General features: G+C 41.0%; 1 protein-coding gene across 1 annotated transcript in view; it reads right to left on the bottom strand.

The window, feature by feature from the left end:
* Positions 1-23,961, bottom strand: part of LOC104639094 (tropomodulin-2) — a 35,214-nt gene that overhangs the window by 5,260 nt on the left and 5,993 nt on the right. Inside the window, exons 2-9 of the mRNA XM_075764441.1 lie at positions 19,228-19,436; positions 17,542-17,698; positions 7,075-7,197; positions 4,742-4,828; positions 1,946-2,076; positions 1,216-1,323; positions 806-949; positions 345-489 (exon numbers count right to left, since the gene is read on the bottom strand). Coding sequence (XP_075620556.1) covers positions 345-489; positions 806-949; positions 1,216-1,323; positions 1,946-2,076; positions 4,742-4,828; positions 7,075-7,197; positions 17,542-17,698; positions 19,228-19,353 — 1,021 coding nt within the window. The 5' untranslated portion in view covers positions 19,354-19,436. The remainder of the gene's footprint in view (positions 1-344; positions 490-805; positions 950-1,215; positions 1,324-1,945; positions 2,077-4,741; positions 4,829-7,074; positions 7,198-17,541; positions 17,699-19,227; positions 19,437-23,961) is intronic.

The following is a 23,961-nucleotide window of genomic DNA, read 5'->3' as shown; positions in this document are numbered from 1 at the left end:
AGGCGAGGACTTCTGTGTTCACTGAACAAACAGGATGGGTTTGGCTCTCTATTTACTGGCCAGAACAGCTGACAGGGCAGCCAGAAATCCAGGGTGCTCCATGGAAAGGGCTGAAGTAACTCCCCTTCCCAGGAGTGGGAGAAGGAGAAGAATAATAGTGGCTCCTAATCACAGTAAGATCTTTGCTGTTGTCTACCCTGGAGTCCACGGAGCTGTGCATCACCCCTCACGTATAGCAGATTGAACATTTAGAGTTAAAAGTCAATCTCAGGAAGAGTTGTGTCTAGGAAAGTCAGGGCTTGGCTCGCATAAACAAGTGATGAGTAGATGTAGTAGCATCTTACCCAAATCGTTGTTCTTAGTGATAGCTGCTGCTACCCTGGTTCTTGGACCTTGCTTTGTGAACTGGTATCCAAACTTGAGAATCTTGGAGTTCTCCTCCAGCATCTTGGCAATCTCCATCTCTACAGCTGTCCCAAGCTGCTGCCTCTGTTGGTTATGTGGTGAAATGTCCCCAAAAGAAAAGAAAATATTTGTTTTCATATGAGAGAGAAGTGGTGGTTATATTTCAGTACTGTGCTGCAAACTACAGAGAGAATCCTATCCCTAGAGATTTTGCTCTGGGTTTTATATTTGGCTTTGACTGGGTTTATTTGGAAGTTTTCCACTGTTTGGTTGCACATGAGCTGCAAAACGACTGAGCCACAGAGGCTGCCTTGACTTTGCCAGAGCCCTCTAGGAGAACCCTCTGGGAATCCATATGGAAGGGAAACAAAAGTGGACTCACTCAGTGCTCTCTCTTTACCTGGTTGTCAATTTTAATCTCTGTCAGGGATTCATTCTCTTTCAGTGCATCAATCAGTGCCAAAATACCCGTCCCAGTGATGAAGTTGGATTCTACATTCAGACTCTTCAGTGTTTTGTTCACTTTCAACATATCTGCAAATGCCTGAGGGGTCAGAAAGAGGGAATATGAGACAATGTCTTGAGAGCTTCAGGGAATAACAGAGAAACTGCAAAACATGGCTTAGTACCTACAAAGAAATAAAACACAAATAGGCTTAGAAGAACATAAAGGTAGATCAGAAGAGGTTACACTTCTACTTTGTACATTCACAGGGAAATTCTGCAAGGGAAAATGAAGAATGCATCCTGAAGCGGACATAGACCTATTTAAAATTTGTGGGGGTTTTTCTAAATAGTGTTTAAACTTACAATAGCTACGGGGTCATTGCTTCGAGTGGCTGCAAGGCTGAATGTCTTCACATATGTATTGCTTTCCAAAGCTTTTGCAAATTCCTTCAGTGTTGGAATAGGAATATTCTGCATTAAGAAGATAAAGCCAGTAATTAGGAAAGCCAGTCACATAACTAGACACTGACTTTAATTATTATCAAACTGATTGATTAATAGTCACAATCTATGCAATTTAAACATACCCAGTGCTTTTAAGAGTATCTTGGAATACACAATGCATACTCTGCTCACAGTGGCCTTCAGAGACCCGTGCTAGGATGTGATGTCAGCACTGCCGTTAATTGGGTCAGGCCAATGCAAGCACGTGACCGATCTCTGAGCTACTTTCCTATTTTGCTGCTGGTTGTTCAGTCTCTGCATGCTAGCTCCTCCTCCATTTGCATGTGTGGGCTAATTGAATTTGGCCAGTGATGATTATATAGTGCCCATGAGATATCTTGCTTTACAATCTGCTCAAGGCAGGCAGCCAGAGGGAGTCACCCCTTGGGCTCTTCATTGGCATCTAATTCAGTATCAGGCATTGACAACCTTGGAGCCTCTATAACAGTTCCCTCCACACCCTTCTTCCTGTGTCCCCTGCTTTTTCTGAACGGGAGAGAGAGACAAAATTTGAAGATAAAAGGCAAGGGCTTTGGAAATATTTGAATAAACCCTCCTATGATGACATAAATGAAATCATAGCATCTACCTTTATGTTGTTGAGATTAATTTCTATGAGACTAGGATCGTTTGCTTTTATCCTTTGTAAACTTGCTTCCACGTTGGTCGGATTAGGTGGCTCCTCAAAGATGGGCTTGACTTTTTCACCTTTCACCACATCTGCAACACAAGATCTCATGAAATGTTGATGTGAGGAATAGGCATCATCAGTAACGATCTGGCTTTTCAATTTCCATTTAGGTTTGTACTGTAGCAGTCAAGAAAGGATTTATGAACCACAAAACTTGGAAATAGGAGAATTAGCCCTGTTACCGCTGCCGCGCCCTTTGCACCTTCTGGGCATCCAGAAGTGTCACTGGCTGGAGGCTGCAGTCACAGCGGCTGGGCAGTATCGTCACGAGCAAATTCCTCTTTTCTGTACAGAAGTCCTAGTACAATTAATCTGAGCCAAAGGAGCTTTAAAGACTAATGTATAGGATGTAATATACTCTAAGGGCTGCTTTGTTCTTTGTGTAACACCTGTAAAAGAAGGTGTGCTCAGAACTTGCCCACTACATTAGCGAGAAAATGTCCCTGCACCTGTGTGTAGACTTTGTGAACATAAAGGAATGCCATCAGGAGGTCCCTCAGTTTCCTTCTCTAAGCTGATGCTATCAGCCTTACTATAAATTCAATTAGCTCTTGTAAAATTGCAACATCTGCACTTTCTAAATAATAAAGCTATCAAAGCATGAAAAGCAAGTCTGCCTGCCAGCACCAAGATTTATGAAGTCTTTGAGTATTCATGCTCCAAAGAGATACAGTTTTTAATGTTGGCAGCTACGAGCTATAAATATTCTTAGAGATGCATAAAAATCAAAGTTCAGAACACAATTAGTATTTCTAATTCCCACGCATATAGTTGTGGAGATTAATTTATAAGCCCTGACCACCCAAGCCACTAGAGGCAAGAAAGGAATATGTTACTGACCACAAGTATGTTTTAAACCCTTTTACTTCATGCTGCAGTGAGTTATTTTGAAGATTTGTGCTCAAGTTTCAATGTACTACGCATTTCTGTTCAGTGCAATGGGTAAAGTTCATGCCATATCATAGGCCAAAAGAAAAATATTTTTTAGAACTCGTACTCTTAGCAGAGATGAAGTCATACACAAACCTCGAGCTGGTTTTCACTCTGCTCCCTTTTACCCTGAACTCTTTTTGTTCGCTAATTCCCTGAGAGACCTCACGTATGCCTGAATAACACCCCAGCCTTCCTAGGGAGCAGGAAATTGAAAACTACTGGTAAATGTATATAGAGAATTCACTCGATCTTGGAGGCAAGGATGGAAAGTGAAGGAGAAAAAAAAAAAAGGCAGCAAAGCATTTTTTTCACTTGTGGGGACACCCTGCCAAGCTGGGAGCTAGAGAGAGACTTGCTCCCTGTCCTGAGGTTAGATCCCACAGTATACTCAGTCCAGAGTTAGCAGTATTTTTCACTTTCTACTTCTTGTTGCTTCCCATGAATTTTATCTTGTTTTTTTAATAATGGAGCTGTTTTGCCACATTGATGGGCAATTTTGAGATGTCTCCCTCTTTTACTGAAGCATTTCACTTGGCTAAGAAAAGGTATTGCTTTTGGACCAAAGAAAAAAGTGATGTGACAGTGATTTTCTGGTTCTTAAGTCTGTGATTGGAGCATAGTTTAGCTGACTCACATAGCTGACATTTTGACTCTGTACAACAAAAATAATCTGAAATCTATGTGGATTAGTAATGCATGCAGTTGCCTGTTATGAGATAGATGGCAGCTTGGACAGGGCCCCACTGGGGAGGCTTGCAGAACAGTCTTAATCCTGAGAAAAATGAAGTGACACAGTGTCCTGTCTACTTTCCCACCTCCCCTTTAGTAAAGAAGGATGGAAATGAAAGTCCTCGGTAAAAATAGCTGCTGTTCTTACGGCCTTACAAGAAGAAAACATTTTTTGAGTACTACTTCCCTGGAAAAGAGCATTCCACAATTTTGTCTTAAAAAGCAAAGTTTAGCCCACTTGATATCCCAGAGCTTGGAAGTGATGAACTCTGGATCAAGGCTTGGCAGCTCTCAAGAAAAGCTTGGAATTCAGATGTACTGATTGCCTGCCCCATCCAGCCTCCTGTCGGTTGCTGAGCTAAGACCTGATTCACCAAAGGTCCACTTATTCAGTGCAAACATTTCTGGATTTGTTTTTAATAACTACAGCTGTTTCTGCTGGGGGATTTCCTAAACGATTACTCTTCCCATATACCTAAGGAGCCGTATAACAGACAATGTTTAAACACGCTGCCGCGGGACTAAGCTGGAGGTTGTAGATCAGAGAGAGTAGCCAGGGCAGGAGCACATCCACACGGTCCTTGCGTCGCTGTGAACACGGCTTGATGTGACTCCGCCAGGGATTCTGCCACGTCCAAACCCCGTGGTCAGATGTCGTTCTGTGCTGTGGCCACCTCTTAGCTACAGCTCGCTGCTTTCTGTCCACTGCCTGCACTGAAGTGGGATAAAAATACATATGTCTTGGCTTCTCAAATACTCCTATCTTTTCAAGCACCTCTGCAGAGCCAGATAGATATTGCTCTCCAGGAAAACAAAGGTCCTCAGGAATGATTTATTTGCATAGTGCTGCTGTTATCATACATAATGAATTTTAAGAGTGTATTTACTTTAAAGAGCTCCCCTCATGATTAATTATATCAATCAACACAAGGCCCTGTTACATTACACTAAATTAGACCAATACACCCAACCTATAGGTGTACAAGTCCCTAAAGATGACATATAGCCCACAAGAGAAATCTGCTTGCTTACTTCTCACGGTGCCTTTTCCATCTTTACTGCGGGCTCCTCCTTCATCAAATTTTGGGTTGTTGACCATGTTGTGCACTCCAAGAACAGCTAAAATGTGTAAATACCAGCAACAGGATACAATGTTAATGGTAGGTGCAGACACTGCAGAAAAAAAATCTGCTATGAATTCTAGTTTAGTTCCCCAAACAAAAGCCTCTTTACAAAATGTTAACTCTGAGTCATGCTTGCTTGTAGGGAGAGTCTTTAGAGGCCTAAACACTGCAGATAGACAGTTTTAATATAGGTTTTTGAACAGCTGAATCAATGTAGTATGCATATCACAGAAGTGCCAGCTGGAAGGAACGGCTGCGGGTCATCTTGTCCAGCCTCCCTCTCAAGCAGGAGTGTTGCCAGCATTAACCAGGTCAGCCATGGCTTTGTTCAGCTGGATCCTCAAAACATCCGGGGATGGAAATCCCACGGTCTCTTGGGGTAACTAGTTTCAGTGCTACGCTCCTAATTATTATTATTTTTTTCCCCTAATATACAACCTGAACCTCTTACTGCTCTTTGTTGTATTGTTTGGCATATTCAAGAAGAATTTGACTGTACATGTGGTTAGCTTAATAAATTGGTTTTCACACAGGGGTTTCTTATAGAAGCATATGGATGCTGGTGTGCTTGGAAAATAAAATATATATTCCAGGACTTTAAAATAAATAGTGAGGATATAAACTATTATGAGAGAAATGACAAAAGAAACCAAAACTCCATAAAAGAAGCTGCAAAGTTATCTTTTGTGCAAATGAACTTCCATAGCGTCAGAGAATAAATTGTTCGCTGTATTCGCTGATACTTCTCCCATAAATTATCTAATTGGATTTTATTCTATAGGATCATGCATTAATTAAAAGTTGCTAACTTGATGTAGATTTTTACTTTCAGCATCAGTTTTTTCTTATGGAAAATAGTCTGTTCTTTAAGCAAATGACTCTTTAGCTGCTGTTACAGACTGTTTTCAGAACTCTGGGCAGTAGGTGTGCTACTCGCTGTTTTTCATTAGACTTCGATACCTACAAATTCTGTCATGAATGGCTGGATACTGACCAGAGCTGAGCAAAACTTGGAACCTCATCCCATGAACTTCAGATTTCCTGAGAAGTGCCAGCTGCATTATAACCCTGTGATACACCACATTTCAGTCAGAGCCAAGGCTAATGTATCTAGAAATGGTGGTGTAGCCAAGAATTACAGAAGATAATGGGAAGATCATATCCTTCAATAGGACAATATAGTAGCTACAAGAGTTTTGAGTTTAATGTTGATCTAACCCAGATTCAGATTAATCTAATATGCTGAAATATTTCATTTAGATTTTCCTAGTGAAAACAAAAAAAAATTGTCAATATAGTTGCAATTCTCGTACCAAAAGTTTTGTATACATGAGGGCCCAAAAAGGTAGACCATGGACCTCAGAGAGCCCAGGGTAGGATAGGATCCACTCTGAACTGGGTGGACAAGGCAGGAGATGTCAGCAGTCCCATAGGGAGGTCTCAACACTAGCTTGAGCAGGGTTTTAGGATGAGGACCCATTGACATTAATCTCACTAGCCTGGTTTGCTGGTTCCTAAATTAGGGATTCAGATGATCTTCTACTAGCATAAACATATGACATATCCGTGATACTAACTGCTTGAAAGTCACAGGCAGCTCAAGAACTACAGATTAGTCTTTGTTATGCTGTAGGTTCAAATGTTATTTCTGCAAGTGGGTACTCTTCAAAATGATTTCCTTTGTGCACACTCTAGAACATGAGGTTATACTCTGGATTCAAGGAAAAGAATTAAAAGTGGTGAAGATACCCAGGTCTAATCAGCTGGCAACCAATTTTCTGGTTCAAGGGGTTAGATTCCAAATTTCCTCATGGATGCAGAATCTCCATCCATTGCATCCTGTAGCACATTCATCCTGCCATTTGGGGTGTCAGAGTTGAGGAGGTAGCAATGGTACGCTACAAACAATGCAGATACAGTAAGATGAGTGGTCTCCACTACAATGCAAACACCCCAGCCTGCAGTCTACCATCTACCCTTCCTTTGCCCAAATCATATTAGTGGGTTCAGCTTCTCCCCTTGCCTGCCACATCAATCATAAGTAGATGAGGGAAGTCTAAAACACAGCAGCTGTCGAGTCACACTTGAAGTCATCATGGGCAGTGTGTGGCCCATAGGTAGGCCACCTGTCTGTATAGTGAAATAGCAGGTACTTGAGATGATCGTGAGACACTCCTGGGGGCAGGTCCAGGCAGAGAAGGACTGGATGTGTAGGGGGATCGCAGCTATATGTTAACTAACCTGCAAGGTCATAGAGCTCAGTATCTGAAGCGCTGGCCAGGGCTTCTTCTAGTTCCGGATCCAGGGTCACTTTTTCTTCTGTACGCGTTTCTATGGGCTTTTCTTTAGGGATAAATATTTTTCCTAAGAGAAGAAAAAAGCCACAGTGAGTAATGAATTATTGGAACAACTCCTCTGCCTCCTGGCAGTAGGGGAATAGGTCTGTGACAGTGGAACTGCCTGGAAATACCAAGTGTGTGTTTTCCTCTTTCTTTCTTGATGCTGTCCTCCATACCAGGATCTTAACAGAATTTAAAAATAAAAGGTGCAGACTTCTGCTCTGTGTTGGTGATTGTTAATGTGGAAACAAATTTCCTAAAATAAATCCCCAGGAGCAGTCACAGCTAGAATTTTTCTGAAGTTCCTGTGGCCTTAAATAGGCAGAATCAGGTCTATACAAAAAGCTTGCAGAAATTTCATCCTTTCATTTAAATGAGGTACCAGAAGCAGTTAAAACTATCCTACTGCAGGAACCTCTCAGTTTACCAAATTCCATACCAGAGCCTGAAAGCTCAGCAAACCTGTTCTCTTCCGGTCACTCAGTTTAATTCCCAGCCTCTCCATGAGCGTTTCCCCTCTGTGTCTCCTCACGCTCATTCACATAAATAGCTTTATCCTGATCATCTGAGCAGGCCTGAAAAGTCTGAACTGAACTGAACCAGATGTTCCCCAAGAAAGACTCCTGACCTATTTGTCCCTCCTTGTATACTGCTGTTACATTGGGGTTAGCAGGTGTGTGTTTCCATGCGATATTCCCCAAGACAGATCATCAGCCCTTCTGCTGCAATGAGCAAACTGTAGGATAAATCCAGAAACACCACAAAATGTCCCATTCCTCCTTTAGCCTGCTATTACAGTTACCCTCAGCAGTGTGATGATGTAACTGCAAATGCTTGGAGCAAGAGCCTTGAAATCAGAGCTGGGGCTGCACATCAGTCACCAGCGCTGCTCGGGCTTTTCTCCTGCTCATCACCGTCCTGTACCAAACCCATACAGTCAGTAATATATTAGATGATGCCACATGCAACAGACGGTGTCATTGCTCCAGTAATTCTGTGAATTCCCATCTTGTACTGTCCGCTGCAGACACCTTGTCCCTAACAACTAGTTCTCAAGCAGGCTTTAGTTAATCCCATTGTAATGAAGCTGTGATGACCTTTGGATGCAGGTGGCTTTGGCCCACTGTCAACTTTAAATTGTCTTCTAGTGCAGCTTTGTACACTCTAGATGTAATGCTTGAAGCATCCTGTCGCTTTCTGAAATGTCTCTAAAATAGTTTCATTTTAACTGTATTAGCGGTATTACTTTGTTACCATGAATAAATGCAGTTCTGCTATTTAGTGTTGAACTATAGATGCTTTGCCTCTGGTTTTGCAACACTGTCATCCTTTTGTGGCTTAATTTTTCCCCATTATGGTCCAAAGTATCATTTCCATGTACACAATAATACCCAATTCATTGATCACTTTCATACAAGTTTGCCTACAGCAATTTCTATACTATCAGCTTCCATGAGTGAGGTTACTGAATAAGGTCAGAAAACAATTTTAATGGTAATTTCTGAAACTCTGGCATCGTTTACTAATGCAAGATTTGAATTATTTACTCTAGAGATATTTGTACTAAGGCGAAATAATTTCTGAGTACAAAACTGGACAGAAGGTTATGTAGAAAGACAAAGTAGTATCACATTATGATTCATTTTCCAAGCCTTTGCGGGCCAAAGGTAGGAATCATTTCACTTTCACCATGCACTGGGTGATAGGAATCAGAGACAGCCATCTCAGCAACATCAAACAAAAGTCAAGTTGGAAATGTGGGCTAGAAATACTCTCTGAATATAGATTAGTCACACTCTCCAGATTTCATAACAGGACAGGTGCTAGGATTTCAGACTCTCTCTGTACTACCACCTAATCTGAAGCGTTGGATGGCAACTTCCAGACACCACTGGCCAAGATTTAACTTGATGCCAGCTTGACTGGTAAGGATAACACTTAAGAGAAAAAAATCATGACTATGTTGGAAGCTAGAAGAACAAAATTAATCAGAATATCTCAGTAAACACTCAATAGTGAGGACTACTGTTCATAAAATATTTCCTTTCAGATCACTGGTGATTCCACATGAGTTTCAAGTAATCAGTAGGTCGTCTGAGATCTTGAGGGAATCCTACTTATCTTTAATCCTGACTGATAATACTATCCCCTCACAGCTATACTCCACAGAGCCATAGCTCACACAAAACATCTCCATCAGGCAATGTGTGATTCTTCGCAGACCCAAACCCCAGCCAGACTGTTGACAAATACTGACGGAAGTCTGTACTTTCACGTATAACGTTGTAAGGGTACACAGGACCTGGAGTCTTGTGTAAACTGGACATGCTATGTACTACAGTTGGTCCTTCTCTAGGGACTTTGGATGTGGGTAGGCCAAGTATCTTGTGTAGCAAGAAATCCAGGGGTAATGGAAACCAGTTCAGGCTTATACTTTTTCCGTGCAGTTCACATACATAGGAATACAATTTTTAAGCATTTGTTTCAGGCATATGTAATTCTTGGATGGCAGCCCAAATCTTTTAAAATGTGTATATGACTCCCAATGATAGTTTCATTTAAAACATTCTTGGCAAATGTTGTAGAAAAAAATTCTATTACTGGTTATATGAAATATTTAAAGGAGCAAGGTCATGTCAAAGATGGTAATATATATCTTTAATAAATGTGGGCCTTGCTGTTGTCCAGTGGCATGTTAAAAATATTCTTTTTTTCTGCTATCTAGATAAGAACATTCTTTTGCATTATCCCACTGTGAAGAGATGCTGTAGCATAGCAGATGGAGGTTAGAAGAGCTTATACGTTTAGCACGTTATTAGGAATTTGTTACCTGTCCACCGACAGTAAAACTGTCTGTCTGTACTTACAGATGGCTGTCAACAAGTTTTCCTTCATTATTTTAAGGACAGACTTTAAAGATCCAGGAGCTCCCTCCTAGTCCCCCATCCGTACATTGTGAATTCATTATACAGTGCCATCATGGAATTCACTGACAAAATAAAATATGGGTTGTGGTTTGCTTGTTTCGATGGCCCAGCTTAAATTTAAAATTTATGATTTGGAAGAAGCCTCGGAAGAATAGCGACGTTTTATTACTTTAAAGTGAGATTTATGACGGAAGGCTGCTGCTCTTGGTGTTCTTTATATTCACACTGTATCTTAGAAGGTACTTTATTATAACATTCTACGTGGTATGATTAATGGTGGCTGTGTTACATTTTGCCTCCAGAATATACTAATGTCCTGTGCTAAGTCTTAATAGTAATAGCTTATCTTTCTACCAATGAAAAACAGAGTGACAAAAGTTATGTTTATACATACCATACTTGAGCTACATCAGTGTTAACAACAGTAAGAGAACCACATTTGTGTACACTTGTAATATATTATTGTGTTTAACTGCAAAACAAAATTCAATTCCAGTTAAAAAAATAAGTAACCATTAAAATGTAATGTTATTTTTACACAGGCATATAAACCCAAAATATCTGGAATCCAAAGAGCTTTTTTTTCAACATGAAACTTTAAGTGCAAATCAATGCAATTCTCCCCTTCTTTCTGTCGAACTGGGAAAACTGCCTGGGGTGACCTGGATGACGACCCCGGGGATTTTCTGACTGTGAGTGGAGCGAGTAGAGATTTGTCCAGGCTCAGTCTAACAGCAGACCTACACCTTTTCGCACGCTGCAAAACTGAAAGATGATATGGTTCATCTTTTACTCAAAAGAGGCTCGGGGGGGAAATCCATTGAAAACCAGGGAAGAAGGATTCAGTAAAAAAAGACTACAGAGACACATAGAAATGCAGAGTGAGATAAAAGGAAAGCCAATTCTGTGAGAAAAAGAAATACCCTGGGTACTGTCATGAAAACCATAGACCTAATTTTGCCACTTGGTTTCAGCAAGCTCTGATCTCCTGCATTACGCAAATGCCCCCATTAAAGCAATGTCAAAGTAAAGCAAGGAAATGAGACGTATCACTAACTTCAGCTCCTTACACAAGCATAGTTACCTACATAACCACGTATGCACATCCATAGGAAATGCATTCATTGAGAGGGAACTACTTCAAGTGTATTTTCCTGAAGTAAGTTTATTTGTTTATTGTTATTGGGGGAGGGGGGGAGATTTTAATAGCACAGTTGCTAGGATCTTACTAATGTAGCCAAAACCAGCACACCAATCTAAAAAACATTTTGAGGATTTATCTTCATTTATACTTTACAGCATTTGGAACGTAATTTCTGGTGTGTCTTCTCTCTGTCTTCCTTCTTATGTCATTAGACTTTTGTGAATAAATATAAATTGCCACCATTTTTATTTACTATAAATATTTAGTATTTATTCCCACTTTGTACAAGTCAAAATTGAACAAGCCAAAACTCAACAAAGCACAGAGCAATGGGAAATAAGCCCATTTATACTAGCTGTAAAAATGTCCTTTTATTTAAAAATCAGTTTTATTAAGGATAGTTACTTAATTTTATAATACAAATGCATTTTTTGTCATAATTGTAAAAGAATAACATACTTTCTTTTCCTATAAACTGTAGTTCATACTATTGTACTTTCAAGAAAATATCTGGTTACACTTATTACTTCTTACTTTTCAGTGAATCACTGACTACAGTGAGTGCCTGTTTATTCTCAATTGCAAAATGCTACACTGACCTTAGAAGTGAAATTCAATAATCTTGGAAATCTGCCTTGCATAAATCACAGGCACCTGATTCACTTTTTCCATTTTGCACTACTCTTTTTTTGAAGCTTACTTAAACTTCTCTACAGAGTTCTATGAAAAAGGAGCTAAATTAGTTCTTATCAGGAAGAAATTTGTATTATGAAGAAGAAAACAGGCCAAATTCAAATAAGCGTGAGGCTGAAAGCTAGCAGTAATTAAAATGCAGTATCATAATTGCTGCTGTACTGTTACTCTTGGATTAGTGTCTGCATATTCTATGCCTTAAAAATTATGATAATGGCATAGGAAGGCTGCAGAGTTAAGCTTTCCAAAGTTATTAAATCCATTGTGCGCGTACACAAAGAGCGAAGTTAAATTGCACCAGCATCTTTGGCAGCATGCTGTGATTCTGCCACCTTAGCGATACCCTTTAAAGAATTCTTCTGAAAAGTATACTTTCTCAAATAAAAATAAACAAAAGCCAACCTATAATCTTTAAAACAGAAGGAAGCCCAGAACTTCTTCAGACCCTCACGTGGATTATCACAACAGTTAGGATCCCTGGAGTCCTACAGAGGTCCTCTGGATTGCCACCTGGGCTAACCTGCTTCACCAACAGTAGCAGAAAGCTCTTTCTTCTGTCTGACGTGGAATGGCAGCAGGGGAGAAAGAGGGTCAAGCTGTGCTGCTGGGCTTCAGGTTCTCGGGGACATCAAAGAGCCCTGAAACTTAGGCAGAGCTAGATGCCACACTAGTGCTGTTCCCCTCTGGCCTCTTTTCTCCCATCTCACCTATCCTTCTCCTCTGTTCCTATCCTCATTGCCCCCTGTGCCTTCCTCATCCCCTGTGTCTCCTGGTCCTGTTCATCTTTGAATCCGACCCTTCCCACCACCTCCTTTCCCTCTGCCCTCTCTTCCTTTCCACTGCTCTCTCCTACTACAGCTCCTTTCCCCAGAGCTGCCACATCTAGTCCTTCATCCTGACCATATTCACACAGCTCCTCAACAACAGATCCCTCCACCTCTCTGCCCTAGGCTCTCTGCTGGCCATTTACTCTTTTTTCTCCTTTACAGTGCCCTCACAAAGTGAGGGGGAACACTGTCAGAGCAGGAGAAAGGCTCCCTGCCGTGGTTCTGGTGTGACAGGAATTTCCAAGAGCATCCAGCCCAGCCCACGCACCCTCCAGCCGGCCACGCCAGGTCTCTCCGGGCGCTGCTCTGCTGTCTGCACACGCAGGCGAAGCGCTGAGGACATGACCAATACTCACTGCAGGGGGAATGTTTGGAGAACACTATAACAAACGGGATGTACAAGAAAGTACAATATTTTGAAGATGCCAAATTCAAGTGTATTTCCCTGGGGATTGCAAAAGGCATACGTTTCAAGTCCCCTCTTCAAAGCATGGAGGCACTGCAGCTCATAAAAAAGCAGCTGGAAAAATTTACTTTAGATGGCTAAAACAATGTGTTTTCTCCTAATCTTGTTCTTGGAAACAGCTGAGTCCTTTTTGCTGACACTTTCCAAAAATTCAGCTCGAGGCAGACTCTCAGCATGGGAAATTTCAGTGTGAACTGTGTGAGTTTGGCAAAGTCACGAGCAACTAAAACAGGGTCTTACAAAAGCAAGCAGTGAAAGGCACTGGCTAGAGGCACTGCTGTCAGCAACTGCAGCAGTTTCAATGCTTTGAAAGACAAACATCGGTTCTGAATTTAAGACTTGAAGAACAGGGAGAAGGTGGCAAAAATTTAAACAAACCGTTTCAGCGTTGGAGTGAAAAGACTGCCTTTGTCAATCCAAGAAAGATTCCGTGTCTCTGAACTAACTCTTAACTTTTTTACATAGAGTCAGTTAGAGAAACTGGAATTGGAACTCATTAGCATCTACTCTAATACTCTGACCTTCTGAAAATGACTGTCGTTATTACTAGCGCTGCGTATTGATACTCTGCTTGGCACAGCACAACATGCGAGATAGATGGTCTCTGCCAGAGCAACTGAAAACAGCAGTTTGGCCAAAAGGTCTCTGGTTTAATCATCCTTATTTTCTTTCTTTTCCCTTCTATCAGTTGGCTAAAAATGTTAGCATTTAATCACATACAAGCGTGTTCCCCTTCCCTTTCCAGCCACAAATAATAATAGCCTGGTCCACTGGAGTGTTTCCATGACTTTGATGAGAACTGAATTGGATCCAAAATGAAATGGTTTGGCAAGGAGTGGAAGACCTTGCAGAAAACAGGGATAGTGGTGAAGGGTTGAAACAGCAATCTTTACAGCATTTAAAAATGGCATGGCCAACTTTTCATATTTTACGATATTTTACAACAGAACTTTTTTCAATTATGTTTCATTAATATCGTGTACTTAAGAGAACCACTGCAACAAAGCAGAAACAGAAACGTTGTTAATAGTTTATGTTTGTATTACAGTAGTACTCAGATCTTAACTGAGATCAGAATACGTACCACATTCAGTAAGAGAAAACATGCCCCATTGACGTTGCTCTGTAATATTTTGTACCTGCACTGCCCCTCACTTTCTCCACCTTTTCTTTTTATTTCTGGACCTTTGATGAACTTGAAAATGATACAGAAAAGGCTTCACAGTGATCTAAGCGTGATAACCGGCTGTTCCAGCTACATGTGTTAAATGCAGTGTTACTCAGTCCAAGTAACTTCTGTAGTTCATCAGGTTCTACGTAAGGATTTCTAGAATCTCTGTCCTAAGTAGGAACTAATCCAAAAATACATAAGATAAACACTTACAAACTGCTAATCACTATGGTTACAATTATCAGCCCTAATTCCCTACACCTCATTAATAGCAAACCCTCTGTTTGTGGGAATGGCTGATTAAGAGCCGCGTTGCACAAAGTTCCTGAAAGCCACCAGACTGTTTGCATACCACAATGGGAGCAAACACTCGCCATGGGGACATTCAAACGAAGTACCCACCCCTGACTTGTGTTAGGGGTGAAGAGGTCTGAAAAATCTGCTTGGTGGCCGGTCTGGGTGTGCGCCTCTCAGGCTGTGACCATTCTGGCCCTGGTTCACCACAAAAATTGGGTTTTCGTTGAAATTTGAGAGCTATCCAATCCAGGCTTAAAACCTTCTTTTTGTACAGCAATTAAGGTAGTACGTTAACAAGCTGAAATATGGCAGCAGGTCAAAACCCTAATGCGTGCCATACATTTGGTTGGTTTTGCCCAACGTTTCCAACCTCTCAAAACCACGATTGCAATCAAAACCAAGGCAACTCCCTGCACGACCAGCCCCCTACCTTGAGCTCGTATTTAACACTTCCTGTGTTTTAACCACTCTGAATACCCCCGTCAGCTCTGGAATTTGTTTTGGCTTGTTTTCTAGCACAATCAAAACCTGATGGTTGTGTTCAGCATATAGAGACCAGCGTAGGCAACTGAATCTTGTCCTTCGGCAGCTGTTCGGTATTCCTCTTTAGTCAAGAACTCTCCAATAAAACATTAATGTGAAAAAAGAGAGGCAGAGACACTAGATAAACAATAATGATGTATCATAGACTATTCTGGAAGGAGGATATTTTGAATGCCTCCTTTTCGGCTCATCACTGAATTTTCAAGGCAGTATCAGCTTTGCACGATAAACAAAGCAACTGGTAGAAATGTCACTTAACATTTGGTAGAAGCATCCCACTTCCAAATTTGAAAAAATAAATGCTTTCCCAGTGGCAGAAAAATATCAAAGTACAAAACAGTGACAAAAGCTTAAACTACACTTGACATATTCTAATCCTACTGACACACAAATATTCTCAGGTGGTAAATAGTGCCAAATGGTACACTGACATCAACACCTCCCATTTCTAATTATACACAGCTGGATGCATTTTGGAGCTGCCCCAGAACTTAATTTTTAACTAGCAGAATTAGTGTAAAATTAATTGGGGACTATTTACAGTTTGGCGACATAATAGTGCTGCTATAATGTAAAGAAATCATTTAACAGGCATCTATATAATATAATCATATAAATATTTACCAATCTCTAAATACACCTTAGAGACCACAACATGGTCTCTCTCATAACAGAATTAGCTTTTCCTCAAGAGATATTCTTCTTTAGTTTCTTGCAGGACACATTTTAGAAATGTAAATTATTTATCCTGAACTAATTACTAAGCTTTGGAAGAATACTAATTATCCTCTAATTAAAGTGACTTTAAATCTAGCACGTAGCATCATATCTTGGAAATGTCTTTGCAGGATTGCTTTATTTCCTCGCACAGAAAATATCTCAGTATAAATGAAAATCAAGTCATTAATATTTCAATACAGTCATTCTGTTATTGTCTCTTCAATCGGGTTTGTCAAAATAAGTAATGCCGCAGTTACAAGCACGGATTCTAAGATCCGGAGCCAGCCACGTGTGGCCTTTACGTGACATTCAGCGTGTTTCACCAGATTCACCCAATTAGCAGAATTATCATACAATTCATAGGAAGCTTTCAGTACACGTGGCAGACGGAGATCTCAATCACGTGTTTTCTAAGGCTCAGGTTTTGCACTTTGCAGTGCCGAGCAAGGGGGAAGGAGAGCAAGAAAAGGAGTCAGAGAAGCCCAGTGCTTGAAGTCTGGTCGTCTTTCTGTAGGACTCCTCCTGCCAAGTTGGGGGCAGAAGAGAGACACAAGTACCAATATGGGACCAAGCTCAAAATAAACAGATTCTTTCTCAAAGCCAGTTCCCTTAAAGCAGCACAAAAATGACATTGTGCTGTTCATCCAGTTCTCAATTGTCAAGGTACTGGACCTCATCAGGTGTAAAAGTCTCAGATTAATTCAGTTATTTCTAATATTAACAAAGAAACAAAGGGTATTTTCATGGCATTTGGCCTTTGACTTCAAAGAAAATTTAGTACAATTCTTTTTGTTTAGATTATAATTGTAAACTGACTGCAGAAATCACAGAACATGTGGTGGTTTTCATTGGACTTCATCTGCTAAAGCCGATACTGAAGAATATGTCAGGAACTGGTGTTGTACAAGGAACAGGAGTAACTAAGGGTGCTAAAGGAACATTGTTTGCTTAAAAATATGACTGTTTCTGCCCTACAGTTATCCTACCAATGTTTGAACAATTAGAATTACGTTTTCCTTTTTTTCCGTAGCTGTAGGACAAAGGGAAGCAGAGAGATTGTCTGCATGAATAGCATTGCCAGATGTGCTAGTAAACAAGTGGAAAAATACTTATTTTTTGTAAGTGTATTCCCTGAGCTATTACTTCAGCAATTGTAGGCAATACTTAGAAAGGCATTTAATACGTTTCCTCCTGAACACCTCCCCCACTACAGTACCCTCGCGTGGGCCTAATGCCGAATGGGGGAATAGCCTCAGCGAGGTTAGCGAGGCCACCTTTGTCCATCCCGGGCTGCAAACAGCGGCATTCGCTCATCTGGGAGCTGCCGACTGAGCCCTTTGCGGGACCAGTGTTCGTGCGTTCCCACACCCACCACCGGGCCTGATTAAACACGTAATTATAACTCCAGAGCAGCTTCATCCCCTGCCACAGCAGCTCTACATCTGGCTCCTGAGCTTCCCCCTGCACTGTAACGGTCCCCACCTCTTTTGTCCCAGCGTATTCCAGAAAAAGGCCAGGCAGCGGAGGATGCCCGTGCCCAGGAGGTCCCTTACTCAACACCCACGCGCAGATGGACGGTACCTTTCTTTTCCCCTGTAAACGGTACAAAGTCTTCTCTGTCTTTGTGCTCAAGTGCTTGCTTCTCCAAGTACGAGAGCAGGCGTTCTCTGTCGAAAGGGCCCGTGGCAGGTTTAGTGGTCTGGTCCTTCTGCCGAAATCCTGCTGGGAGCAAGGCGTTCTGTGAAAGAGAGGGAGGCGTGTAAGGGAATACAGCATTCTCGATTTCATTTCAGTGCTGTTGCTTTTTAACTGAAACCATTCTTTGCACGTTACCTTACATAATGCTCTTTGGTGACAGCAATAATGCACGTTACCTAAACATAACCGTTGAAACAGTGTATCTTCCAGGCTTCTCAATTACACTGCTATTCATACTTTTACTAACCATATTTACAATCACAGCACCGAAGAACTGAGCAGGATCAGAGCCCTTTGTGTTACACATATTACAGCCACAGAGTACGCAGTCCAGGTAGATACACCCGGACAAGTTTTCTATACATTTTCTTCTCTTCATTTGCTCTTTTTCCTCCCCATTTTTCTCTTTTCATTTTTCAAAAATTCCTTTCATTCTAATGCAGATGTCTCTTGGACTTCAGAAATGAATGGCATGCATAGAAAGTAATTGGTGAATTATGTGGACTTCAGCTATTCAGAGTATTTGGGAAGCACGCAGATGAAGCCCCACTTCAAACATGTGACCATGTGATTGCATCTGCACCCCATAATAGAGGAAGATGCATCAGGCTCCCACATTTCAGTCTGGGAAATCCCAGAAAGGTATACAGGTACATGGACTTTGCAGTGCATGTGGCCTGTTTGGGGGGGATTTCTTTATATTCTGTGTCTCTATTTGAGATGCTAGATACCTGAAAATACCAGAAAAGGCACTGTAGAAGTGGTAGCAGCAAGGGAAGTGGCAGCGTGGAGGGAGAGAACAGTAAAGCCCACCCTTAATTTCCAGATAAATTTATGCTGTAAAACTAGAAGCTTTAATTTATTGTGATTTTTCAAATTTATGTTGTCTCCAGCGTCAACAGTTTTTATCTGCCAGTTTACCTGCCAGTTTTCAAACTCCTACATCAGTTTGGAAGTTTTTGGGGTAGGTACAGTCAGAATTCCCAACCAGCACGCTTGTGACTGTAACCTCATTGTTGTAGGACCAAGTGGTTCCCAGGCCAGAGATCCTTAAATTCTTTGTGAGAGTGTCTTCAAATATCCAAATTATCCTTGCTCTCTAGAAAAAGACAGTTGTGTAGCTGAATCTTATTTTTCTTAATCATGCCTAAATATATTCTCTTCAGCTAAAAATATCTGTGCTGAATGACATAGCCAGCAGATTTCAGAAGTTCAAAAGACCTGATCTTCACAGACCCACGCTATGTTTGTTTGTTTATTGGTGTGCTCAGAAATAGCAGCCATAAAAAGCTTCTCATCGTGCTGCAGTGTACAAACATGATTAAAGATTTAGATTGCAGACAAGCTCGTGTCTAAATAGACAAGGGATAGAGAAAGGGCACAGTGACTTGTACAAAAGCAAGTAGCACATCACAGCAGGAATAAAACCAAAACGTTCCTAGGTGAGTTGCTCATCCTTTAGAGTACACTGCCTCTACTGTAACAGAATACAAATATAAAATGCTGCCGTACGTGGCATTTCTAATAGGGAGCTTTTGAACTACGATCCCTCCAGCCCCCATTACTAACCTCTGGATCAAGGTCATCGAGAACATGCTCTAGCTGTTTCAGTTCATCCTCTGAGAGTTTGCTGAGTATTTCATCTTCATTGATATTCTTATATTTCTCCAACTCTTTTCGGAAGGGCAGAGACATGGCTCCTGCTGCACTGCTCCACTGGTGCTGCTCTTCAAGATGTCAACCATCCAGGAGTACTGAGCTTCTTGTGGCTTCGCTCACTGTTAACAATAAAGCATTAGGAATATCTCTATTTAGCTGATATAGTCCTAAAGAGCCCGCAATGCTGCGAGTCACATTTACACTTTATTAATGAAAACAAAGCAGCAAGATGTGGTGGCTCAGCGGAGGGGGTGGGAAGCGCTGGGGCTGCCTGTGCAGCAGTCGCCGAGGAATAGCGAGGAAGGGTTGCGGGTGCAGTGGCAAAGAGAACCTTTCAGGCATAGATAAGAAAAAAAACATTGGGATCTTATCATTTTCCATAGAGATAAATCTGGTTTATTTAATTTGCTTAGAAACAGCAGTATCTGCTTGTTCTTTTGGCTAAAGGCAGAGGAAAGCAGTAGTCACAGAAAACAGTCCAATGCTGACAACCAAGAAACAAAATGTTATGCCTCGAGGTATTCTATCTTATCCCAGCTTTGCTGATGGCTGAAAGCTTACCCGCATCGTCTTGACTGGCTTTTTGGTTCATTCTGGTTACCTAAGCAGCTATAAAGTATGCTGGTTGGTACTCTTATTTCAAATTTTTTGGCTACAAATGATAGCACTTATCATCAAAATAATTCTTGCAGTGGCGATATGCTACTTATAGCTCAAAAGATCACCTGTAAATCAGTCTGCTGCATGGGGCACCTGCAGGCATTCAAAACACGGTCATTAAAAAAAATACAGACTTAGTAATTCAGAAACTCCTTAAGTTTTAAAACTTGAATGTGGTTCCTAGATGATCCCAACTGATCAGTAACAAGAAAGCGTCATTTGCGTGGCCCCGGTAGTCACTGTCATGTAATTTGTCATATGATGAAGGACTCTCTGTCTTTTCTCGCTCTTTTTTTCCTGTCCAGAACCAATTCTAGAAGCGGAATCTGCCTGTAAATGGATGGAGTGAAAGAGGATGAATGTCTGATCAGAGACAGCATTAGCTGGGGACTCTAACTGTGCTGCAGGCCCCCCAAGTCTGCCCAGTTCCCCACCCAGCACCGGAGCTCTCTGAATTACACAGCTAGCTGGGCAGTTTTACAGCTCCGTTTCTGCATTCACAAATTTCAAAGTTACGGTTGATATGGAAACCAGCCAACCGGAGCTTACATCTGCCTTATCTATCAGCCAGAACTCAGATTTCCTTTGGCCAGGCCCATAGTGGTCATAGACTAACAAAATCCATGCGAGTTCTATCGTTCTTCATATGAGCTGGAAGCCTGATTTTTATTTTCCTTTTATTCAAAATCTAAATGAAAATGTTGCATTTACTTAAGAGTTTCACTATTAAAATACTAAATATTAAAACATATCTCATTTTTCTATTTATCAAAAAGACCAGAAATCAGCAACCTATAGAAAGGGAAGAGAATAATGAGTAGAATTACAAATTTGAAAAATCTGGAATTCTATGAATGCTGCAAGGCATGATAAGCCTTGACTTGAAACACTTAAGCATGCTATTCCAAGCAAAAACATTATTTCCCTTAAACACTCTCATTTTCTGCTTTGGTACTGCTTTGGTACTGCTTTATTTATTATCCCTGTTTTCATAGCATGACATCCTCGTCAAGCCATTCCAAATGTGATGGTAGAACTCAGCTGTTCTTTAAATTGTCAGTTTCTTTTAGGAAGTCAGTCAGCATCTGATGTTTCACAAAGTTACAGTGGTTGTGAAAAATTCTTATATTATATCAATTCCATCATATGTGATGAGTGTGAAAGATATTTTGGCATAAAAAGTCCTAAAGAGCTAATGGTTTTGTGTACTTGGCACTTAAAGAGAACACTGGTTCTACATACATTTAGTTGACACAATTTGTTACCAAAACAGCTTGTGAAATAATGAAAACATTTTATTTAAAAGTGGTAAGTATATTGGTTCAAACTGTAAAAACCAAATTCAGCTGCAATACAACATTTCTGTACTAAGGCATCAGGCACCTTCTCTAAGTTTCTTTGGATAAACTCATTAAATACGTAACATTTCAGCTAGCAGTCATTAACAGGGCTAAAAAATTTCTTTGAGGGGATTAGAGCTTTCTAAAACTCTTACTGAACAGTTGAAATCGTTATTTTATTAGAGTTTAATCTCATCCCTGGAAAAGACAGAAATGTAATCCCAAGGCTAGGTTAATTAAATATTGTTGGAAAAGTAACTAGTAAGAGTACATAACAGTTTCCCTGGCTGAGGTTCAGCACTTGCGTCGTGCAGGACGGCGGGTAGGAGAACCTCTCCCTCGGCTGTGTGGCGTGGCACGATTCCCACCAGGGGACACGGCTGAGAACTGCTTTACCCATAGCGGCACGCCCATGGGGGTAATGGCTTTTGTGAAAAGGTTTCCAAAGTTGAATCCAGCTGCTAATGGGTAATTACTGCAGAGTATGATTTGTGTGTGTACCGGACATTTTTGATTTCTTTGTAAATTATTTAAGTGCTTAGCCATAAAGGGAAGACATGCCAGGACACGCTTTTCAACACGTGACAGTTTTCAATGCTGCCACTGTTTTCTTCTAATTATTAGGAAGAGAAGATATTTGACCATGTGCAGCAAGGATACCCACAGAGAAATATAAACCCAGATATTAAAGAAGTATCAGTCTAACTCCTCTCGTGGCACGAGCACTATGTTGGATAACCCTTGTTAGATCAGTGGTGCACAGAAGAGCTTGAAATCATGCTTTTCTTGCACGCATACGTTTGCAACAGAAATCCCCTGGACATTTTCCCTTTCACAACTGGCTCCTACTCTTCTGTGACTGCACAAAAGCAAAAGACGCTGCTTAGGGAATTTCTCTGTCCACAATCCCTGTAAGTAGTAAAGCTTTTCTGGAGCTTGCACCCTGCCGTACAGGCTAGTAAAAGCTCCGCTGCAATGCCTATCGTTCATAGCCTGGCTTTATGCTCACTGCTGACCTTTCACCACAATCACATTATCGGAAACCAAGGGAACAAGATAAGTCCAACAATTCAGCATCATTTCAGTCGGGGAAGGAAATGCTGAAGTCTTGAGTTATACACTCTGGAAATTGCTGTCTAAAGTGATGATTACGATCTCCACCTTCCTAATTGGATTTCATACTGTTAACTTTGTGTATGTAAACAGGGCCATATGCTGCCTGTGGTGCTCCTTACTGTGGTTGGACTTTTCTGAGTGTGCACATACCTGCTTACATTTTACAGATTATATCCACTGGATTTTCTTTGTTATGATTCCTATATGAAAGAAACATAGTCCAAACTTTAATTGGTTACAGAAGCAATCATAACCAACCAACAGCCCCGAGCCACTGTTACTGTGAGCAGTGAAGAGCAGATCAGGCGTCACACAGTAGAGAGGAGAGGTTCCATCTAACTGCAGAGGGGACACGCTGTGAATGTTACACTGCAGCAGGGACACCGAGGGAAGCAGAATGAGGGACCACGGGTAAGACTATGGATTTTCCCCATCAAACTTACTGGGAAGAGTGAATAAGGAGAGTAAGGCATAGAGAAGCACAAATGCCATTTGTTTTTTCCATTTAGTTTCAATACGGAGCGCCGCAGTGTACCATGGGCTCAAATACCCCCTGTTAAACAGCAAAGCATGCTGCTAGATGCCCAACGGGTTAAAAACATGCTGATTCAGGATAGTGGAGAACGACGGAAAGTAGCATTTCTGCTAACCATGTGCTACTTTTAAACCTTTGTGGAGCACAGATGTTTTGCAGTGAGCTTCAAAGACTCCATTGCTATATTTTTATCATTGATTACATCTAAATTAAGAAATACATACTTCTGTTTTATTTGGGGCAGCTTTTTCACCCATGCTTGTCAACATCAGGATTCAAAATACATTTTCAATGACAAAAAGGGCGTCATTAGTCAGCCTGCATAAAATCATTACTGCTCTATATAGTCAACACCTGCTGCACTATATAACTCCTCTATACTTTGCTCGTTCCGTATGTACTTTTTGGTTATAATCCTTAGACGCTACTGAAAGGGTTTTCTAGAGTAGCTAGGCTGTAGTTGCTGCTGATACCATAATACTGTTGTAATTCTCTACTGCTGATACAGATATTTCTTTCTGAGAAGGAATCAGTCCTCTGCTGCATTAATGTCAGATGTCAGAGAGGTCCCACTTGCATTGGCTTGGATCCCTTGAGAGGTTTTGGAATAACCTGACCTGTAGGACCTTCTATGGACCAGCAGCTACAAAGGCACATCGGGTCACTCACGCTGTTTAAAACACAGGCTATACACCTAGAAAAACAGAATCTCTCCGAGGTCCTGTAGAGATGAGAATACTATGATACAGATGATTTGAATTTCTAGCTCTTGATAGTAGTGCAAGCTAAGAAGCTGCATGGCAACGTGCATTTATTATGTAAAGAGAGGTACTGGAGGGGAAATAATCCAACAGTCTGCATTTTTATAGAAAAAATCTTTTTTTATAATCAGAATAAAGAAATTGTTCTCGCTCTTGCAAATCATGGCAACTGATTTTTAGAAAGGAAATCCTGATGCACAATCTATTTTAAACTATCTCCATATCCACAGAG

This window comes from Balearica regulorum, chromosome 12 (assembly GCF_011004875.1).
Source record: "Balearica regulorum gibbericeps isolate bBalReg1 chromosome 12, bBalReg1.pri, whole genome shotgun sequence".
Classification (NCBI taxonomy): domain Eukaryota; kingdom Metazoa; phylum Chordata; class Aves; order Gruiformes; family Gruidae; genus Balearica; species Balearica regulorum.
This window is presented reverse-complemented; position numbering and strand designations above follow the sequence as displayed.